The sequence below is a fragment of the Galeopterus variegatus genome, unplaced genomic scaffold (assembly GCF_000696425.1).
Source record: "Galeopterus variegatus unplaced genomic scaffold, G_variegatus-3.0.2 Scaffold3461, whole genome shotgun sequence".
NCBI lineage: Eukaryota > Metazoa > Chordata > Mammalia > Dermoptera > Cynocephalidae > Galeopterus > Galeopterus variegatus.
Window position 1 is genome coordinate 168,440 of NW_007729572.1, and position 7,448 is coordinate 175,887.

General features: G+C 52.2%; 1 protein-coding gene across 1 annotated transcript; it reads right to left on the bottom strand.

The window, feature by feature from the left end:
• Nucleotides 1–4,422: 4,422 nt before the first annotated feature.
• Nucleotides 4,423–6,251, bottom strand: RXFP3 (relaxin/insulin-like family peptide receptor 3). Its single transcript, XM_008585120.1, has one exon. It carries the CDS (start codon nt 5,903–5,905, stop codon nt 4,499–4,501), a length of 1,407 nt encoding a protein of 468 aa, XP_008583342.1. The 5' UTR covers nt 5,906–6,251; the 3' UTR covers nt 4,423–4,498.
• Between the last annotated feature and the right edge of the window lie 1,197 nt (nt 6,252–7,448).

Genomic DNA, 7,448 nt, shown 5'->3' on the forward strand with positions numbered 1-7,448 from the left:
AAGACCCATGAAGTCCTTGTAAATAAACTCAGGACCATTTGGATAGGGAATTCTGAGGTCTCAGGTAATGAAGCATATTGTAGAAAGTCAGGGGGTGGGGAGGCACAGGCTTTAGCTAGCCTTGTGGGAAGGGGCACAGCTGGAGGGGTAGGGCAGAGCAGGCTCCTGTAATGATGAAACCCAAGGCAGGGGCTCTGGCTGACCTGGTCTGAGGGCAGTACCGAAGACCAGTAGCCTAACATCACAGCTGGAGAGTGGATCCATTGCCATTCTATGCAGCAGCCTCCCTCCCTTTCCCAGTTTCTCCAAGGGTCTCAAAGGGAAGCTGGGTCCCATTGGCTCACACTCACTCTGTTCCTCCTGCGACTGCTTGAGTTTGCACATTGCTGCTGCAATTCTTCCAACTACCTCCTTTTTGTTTAATGAACCTGCTTTCTGCTGCTATCTGGTTATCACACCTGTGACTGGGGCAGTGCTAGAGCTATGGGGCAGGACACCTGGAGCAACCCTGTGGATATGGCCGCTTTTGGTGTGTGTGTATAGGGTGGGACAGAGAATGGCAGAGGTAGGGGTATTATGCTGAAGCAACTGCTCCTTTCTGCCCACTGCTCACCCTTGTCACCTGCAGGATGTGTAGCTTCCTTATCTGATGCTAGGCACTCTAGGCTCCCGCAGTTTCTCTCACTCATTCCAGATCCCTGGTCCTTTCCTGGCCAGGCTGGGCTGTCTTGTCAGACCTGAGACTGCTATTGTTTCACTTAGCCTCCATGCCTTGCTTCCTCCTCTCCACACGGGCGCATCTCTTTTTCTGCCCCCTGCTTCTGTTAGTAAAATCACTCCCAAATGAAATCATCTCATTCTTTTCAGGGAGCATATGCAAAACTATCCCATCTCTCCCTGTCTTCGCCTTCCCCTCCGCCCCCCATCATCCATCCTGGAGAAGTGAGGTTATGACTAACTTAGAGGAGAGAGCAGGGAAAACACCTGCTGCCAACCCCACAGCGTGGGATGATAAGGGGCAAATGCTCAGAGGACCCCAGGTCACACAGTTCTTGGATTGCAAAAGAAACAGCACCAAACCACATCTCTTGCTTCCCCTATCTGTATTTGGCCTCTGCAAGGTTTAGAAATGGAATCATCTGTAGAGTTCAGTATTTATTTCCTGACATTTCTCCAAGGACTGTTCTGGTGTTTGAAGATTTGGAAATCAATGGCTAGGTGAGCTGGGAAGGTGACCCACAGCTGAAGGCCATCCTACCTACACTCCCAAGAAGTCCGACACTAGTCACCACTGACCAGCCACAGGGAATGGTCTTTACTACAAGTGAAGCTATTTTTAGATGGAGCATTGGATAGGCTCCTGGGCTGAGGAAGGGAGCTACAGCAGGCATTCTCTCTCCCTCTCTCACACACATATACACACACACACTCAAATATGCAAATGCTTTACTCATTGAACCCAACTCCATAGAGGTTTGAATGAGTAGGTAGAATCCAATTTTGAAAAGCCTTTAACTACCTTTGGGAACACAAACATTTGTTCTCAGTATACCAATGACATGCTTTCTCTGGGGGAAAAAAGCCCCATTTCCAGACAAATAAAACAAATGCAGGGACACATAAATACATAAATTTTCAATAGAAATCCTGGGAAATCCCACAGGAGAAAGGGAAGCCACACTGCTTTGCCTCCTGCTTTCTCCGCCATGCATCTGACATTCCAACCTCAAAGCCTTTGGTCACCATATTTTTTCAGCTTCAGATGTTCTCTCTACCTCCACACCCCACTCCTGCTATTCCACCTGTCTAAATTGCACCTGCATTTCTAGGCCCAATTTAAATACTGCTTTGCCCAGGAAGGCTTAGATCCCCCAGCAAGATCAACCTCTCCTTGCTCTGTCTTCCCATAGCAACTTCTCTTAGCTTTACTGTGATCTTCAACTCATTGCACCCTGTCATATCTTGCTTGAGTTCACGGCTGTCGTCCTTGCAAACGTGGAAGTCAGGGATGAGTCGGGTTCATATACCTGATGGTGGGGCACACCACAGGCACTCAGAAAGTCGTTACTGATTTTAAAAGATTTAACCATTTCTTTGTTGAGCCTTTTGTTCTTGTAGTAGACAGAAGTCTTGGTCTATGATCCCTTCTGATGTTCTTAGAAGCCCTCAGCTTTGTACTTGGACAAGGTGACACTTCTTACAGCACTTTTTTGTGAAGACCTTGCCTCCAACCCATTCTCTTCCCTTTTTCCAGTGCCCATAGTAGCAGAAACACACAATTCAACATACTTTCCTAAGAATTCCGAGCTACCCACTCATTATTTTATTGTCAAAATCTAAATGGCAAGTTGCTTTAATAAGACTCTCTCTCAGTAAGATTCTAATATTGGTGTTATGAATTGGTATTCTGCCATGCTACTCCTTGTTCTTTCTGGTGTTTACTTTTTCATTTATTTTGCATTTGGGAGACACATTTCAATTTTTGTTAGCCCAATTGTTATTTAATATCGATATCAATAAGTTTTCTTCTGAAAGGGCAAAAAAAGACAAATTTGACTACTTCAAAACAAGATCACTATTCTGTCTTCTAAAAGAGCTAACTTCTCAAGGCTGCTTGGGATTGAGTTCAGACAGCTTTTTTGTGGCAAGGTATGAGTGTTTAGTAATTGCACTGTGTTGTGTTACAGAAAGCAGGACAAGGAATGCTGGGACTGTAGACCTCACGTTTTGAGCCTTAAATCTCAGACACTACAGGAAATTTGCCACAAAATTACTAAACAATTCTACGGTTCAAGAGGCTATTTAAACAGACATATTTTTCTAATGATTATTTATTGTATTAAAATAACCACACCAGTAGGTGCCTGCATTACTGGTTTCTTGACCCCAAGCCAAGTGCCCGAAGAGAACAACCTCCGTCAAAGCGGGCAGATGGATGGGCAGATGGATGTTCACTCCCACTTCTCAGAGCAGCCTCAAGAAAGGTCTTTGAGAGGATCTTAACTCCTTAAACTGCTGTGACCAGAACAGAACTGTCATGAGAAATGTGAGTCACTCTTCAGAGACAGCTCCATAGACTGTCTGGAGGTTAAGGAAAAATTCATCATGCACACTCAATGTGCAAAGCGCTCTTTAATAAAGGGAACTTGACTAAGGGAGTGTCCTGTGGGAGCTCTTATCTCTTACCTTCTCCTGTCAATAATATGAACAATAAGGAATCCCATACCTGAAATTCGGGTGATTCCCTCAGAACAGCTTCTCCAGTACTCTCTTCCCTTTAGGACAGATATTACTTGAGTCTTCTATTCTTTTTCCCACCCCACACCTCCTCTTGAAAGATCAGACCCCAGCTTCCAGAAATTTGTTTTCCAGAACCCCCCTGCACATTTCAACAGCATTTCTTCTATCTGAGCCTACCAAAAATGTCACTGAGCCATCCCTGTAGTCTCCGGTCAGAGTCTCAATCAAAGGGACATCCCAATTCCCAAAGGGGGAGGGGCTGCAGAAGCGCCCCCACTCCCAGTAGAGCTTTACAAGATGCTCCCGGGCCCAGCTCGCCGGCAGGGGACCTGGAGGGCCCAGGCTTCCAGCGCACCGCACCCAGGGCTCCACTTGCTGCTCGGCTAAGTGAGCACGTGGGCCCCTGTCTGTTTTAGAGTTCGTAGCCTGAAGAGGTCCCTCTATTCAGCCCCTCTAATCACACCGCGTCCGCTCCCTCCGCGGCAACGCCACTACTCAGCAAATCGCTCTCCCTCGTTGGTGACAGGCGTCTTGCCCTTGGTGAAGTCTGAGCTCAGAGGCCAAGAAGATCGTGGCACGCTCAGCGCCTGCCGGCTCACGCTGTCCGGGATAATAAACGATACGATGGCTCCATAAGAGGTACCCCTCCCCTGCCATTTCTCCTGGGGACGACCAAGATGGTCACTCTTTTCTCCCAAGTCCGAAAAAGATTTCTTCCGTCCAGACTCTAGGCTCCTGGGGCAACCACACGAGTCAGACCTTGGCGTCGCGGCAGACTCGGGTGTAAAGGAAAGGTCTTGTGGGCGGCTCCCCCGGCTGGATGCACCTTGAGGGAGGGCCCTTTCAAGGGCTCCATAAAAGTCGCTGGGATACATGCGTCGGGTCATTCGGCTGAGTCCCACTCCCTGGTGCTCCAGTTTCTCTCAGTTCCTGATGCCTCTCTCAGCTTCGGGGCGACCCCAAACTGCCCAGCATGGACCGCGTAAGGAGAGGGTGGGGGTGGGGAGGGGAGGCCGGCGGCCTGCACCTGCGGGGCCGATCTCTGCTTCTTTACCAGCTTCCTTTCTTCACCCGAATTCGCAGCCTTCTCTCTTCGGAGAAGGTCCCCCAGCCTCTTCATAGGCTGCTGCTCCACGCTTTTCCCCATCCCCGTCCCGCGTACTTCTAGATCGGGGTCCCCGGCCTCCCCCATCGGCTCTCTTCCCACCCCCGGGACCACCACCTTGCCGCGACGGCGCGCCCGGGGCCTCCGCCCGCGTCAGTAGGCGGAGCTGCTGGGCAGTGGGTCGTAGCGCCCCCCACTGTAGACCACCACGCCGGGCGGGTAGTACAGCAGGTCGGGCTCCGCGGCCGCGTGGAACGGCGCCAGCGCCCTCACCCCCGGGTCCTCGGGCTCCGGCTTGGTGGTGGCGGTGAAAGGGCGCATGCTGGTAAGCGAAGGCGACGCGATGCGCCACAGCAGGCTCTTGAGCGCCTTGCGAAACTCGCGGCGCACGAGGCAGTAGAGGACCGGGTTGAGGCAGCTGTTGGAGTGCGCCAGGCACACGCTCAAGGGGAACGCGTACAGCTGGCACAGAAAATACTCCTGGCTGAAGGGCACCGCGTTAAACTTGATGAGGATGCTCCAGGTGGTGAGCGCCTGGTTGGGCAGCCAACACAGGAAGAAGGATAGGACCACGATGGTCACTGACTTGGTGACCTTGGATCGTCTCCGGGCGCTGGCTCCGGTCAGGCCTCCCCCGGCCGCTGCCACTCCTTCGGTCCCCCCCACGCGGCGGTCGGAGATGAAGCGCACCAGCAGCAGGTAGCACAGGCTAATGATGCCCAGAGGCAGCACGAAGCCTAGCAGCACCTTCTGGGAGTGATAGAGGCCCAGCCAGAACTGCCTGTCGCCGCCCAGCAACTTGTCCGGGAAGCGCACCAGGCACAGCTCCTCGCCCATCACCTTGATCGTGGTGGAGAAAATGGCATTGGGCAGCGAGGCCAGCGCTGCCGAAATCCAGATCAATAAGCACAGTGCCCTGGCCGAGAAGCAACAGCTGTCCCCCAGGCTCTGGCCGCAGCAATCGCCCCGGCCGTGCCCTCGGGTCCGGTGGCTTTTAAGAGCAGAGGCCACCGAATGGTAGCGTGCCACACTCATGGAGGTGAGGAAGAAGACGCTGGCGTACATGTTCATGGACGTCACGACGGACACAATCTTACACATGGCCTTACCGAAGGGCCACTTGAAGTCGAGCGCGTTCTCCACCGCCCAGAACGGCAAGGTGAGCACGAACTGGAAGTCCGTCAGCGCCAGGTTGGTGACGAAGAGGTTGATGGAGGACTTGCGCCAGCCCTGCTTGCTCTTCATCAGGTAGAGCACCAGCAGGTTGCCGGTCAGCCCCAGCGCGCAAACCACCCAGTACACCACGCTGATGAGGATCCGCACCCGGGCTTCGGTGTCGGAGCTCTCTGCACCGCCGCTGCCCGGAGGGTGCCCGGGCGCCGCGCCGTCCGGCAACTCCAGCCCCAGCTCCCACCACAAGTCCTGGAGCTGCAGAGACACGTTGCCACTCTTGTTGGCCGCCTCCAGAAGGCCCGGGATCAGACTGAAGAGTTCTGCGAGCTCGTCACTGCCAGCCGCATTATTCATGATGGCTATTGTGGCTGCAGCAGCCACCCGCATGTACAGGTGCCTCTAGGTCATGCTCCGGAAGACAAGACCTGAAGGAGCACGGTTCGTCCCCGGTGTCGTCCCCAGGCGAGCGCGCTGGGCGTGCGCGGGAGCTTTCAAAGTACCGCTGAAGACAGTGCCTCGGAAATGGGTACTAAGTGCGTCCCGCGCGCGAGCACCGCCCTGGGCGCAGGAGTTGAGCTCAGCCTCTGCTCTGGAGGGGACTTAGCAGAGGAGCGCAGCCTCTAAGGCGGTCGGCGTTCAAGGGATCTCGGGCCGAGTTCGGAGTCTCTGGGTCCCTACCGTACGACTCGGACTTCCCCACTCCGTTCCCGCTGTCACTTGGGCACTGGCGCATACCCCACCGGCTGCACAGGGGCGCCACTGGGGCCACTCTTTCTTTTTCCAGTACCTTTGTTGGTTTCCTCTGTCGCTGCTGGGATGAGGTTTCTGTCCTTTGAGAGGAAAAGAGAAATCGGGAAGTTCCGTCCACCTCGCTCTGACCGCCTGGAAGTCTGTCAGTGTTTGAGTCTCTCCGCTGTTGTCAATTCCCAGTGAGTTGCCTGCGGCGCTCGCCACAGTTAATTCGCACCCACACAGTGGCTGCGGCGGGACCCGAAGAGCATGCGCAACCCCCGCGAGGAGCGAGGGGGCGCTTTCCGAGGTGCTGAACCCCGCCGTGCCGCCGCCGGGAGGAGCGACAGCTCGGCAGCCAGAGGAGCCCACCGTCCAACCCCTTCTCCTCTTCCGTTTCAGTGGCAAATAGCCGTAACCCTTTATTTTCCTATGTTGCTGGAAAACGTCTATTTTGATCCGAGTTCCCTCTTCTTTTCTTCATCTCAAATATTACAACTAGAAGGTATTTTTTTTCTTTCCCTTTCTTTCTTCCTCACTCCCACTTTATCATTGAAATTATCCCATTTCGTGAAGGATGGTTCTAAAAACGTGCTCTCTGCTGCCCACGTTCCTTTTTGAAAGCAATGATAGTGGCCTCTTTTCATTAGGGACCTCTTTTCAGTAGGGACCCTAAATCAGATTATGGGTCCCTATTGAACATTCTTACACATACGCAAGATCTACTTCCCCTTCTTTAATTAGCTGACCACTTAACTGGTATCTGCGATTGTCAGCATTTTCAAAGGGTCTTCACATAGCAGAAGTCTGGGTTTAAGTGTTGCCCTTACTTTGGCGTGTTCGAAGAAGTGAAAATAAGCAGCATAAAATTGATGAGCCAACTCTACCAACATTAAATACCACCTGTCCAGCCCTTGGCCCAAAGCCCTTCAACAAGTTTCTTGATCACATACACCCCACATGCTCTTTACCTAGATGCAGATGAAATAGAGGATACCATAAGACTGATTTTGGACCACCAGGCCATCTATTCCTACTACTATTACAATCAGAACTGTTTATCAGTTTTTCAGACCAATGGTAGTAATTTCTGAGGAATCTTCTAAAGGAATGAATGGAAAACGTTTGAATTACTTCTCATACTTTGTGGTTTATTTAAATGCCAAGTCAAATTCTCTGGTATAAATTACACACTTAAGAA

Excerpts from the sequence above, each read along its gene's own strand:
- RXFP3 (XM_008585120.1), bottom strand. The coding sequence starts at position 5,905 with ATGCGGGTGGCTGCTGCAGCCACAATAGCCATCATGAATAATGCGGCT.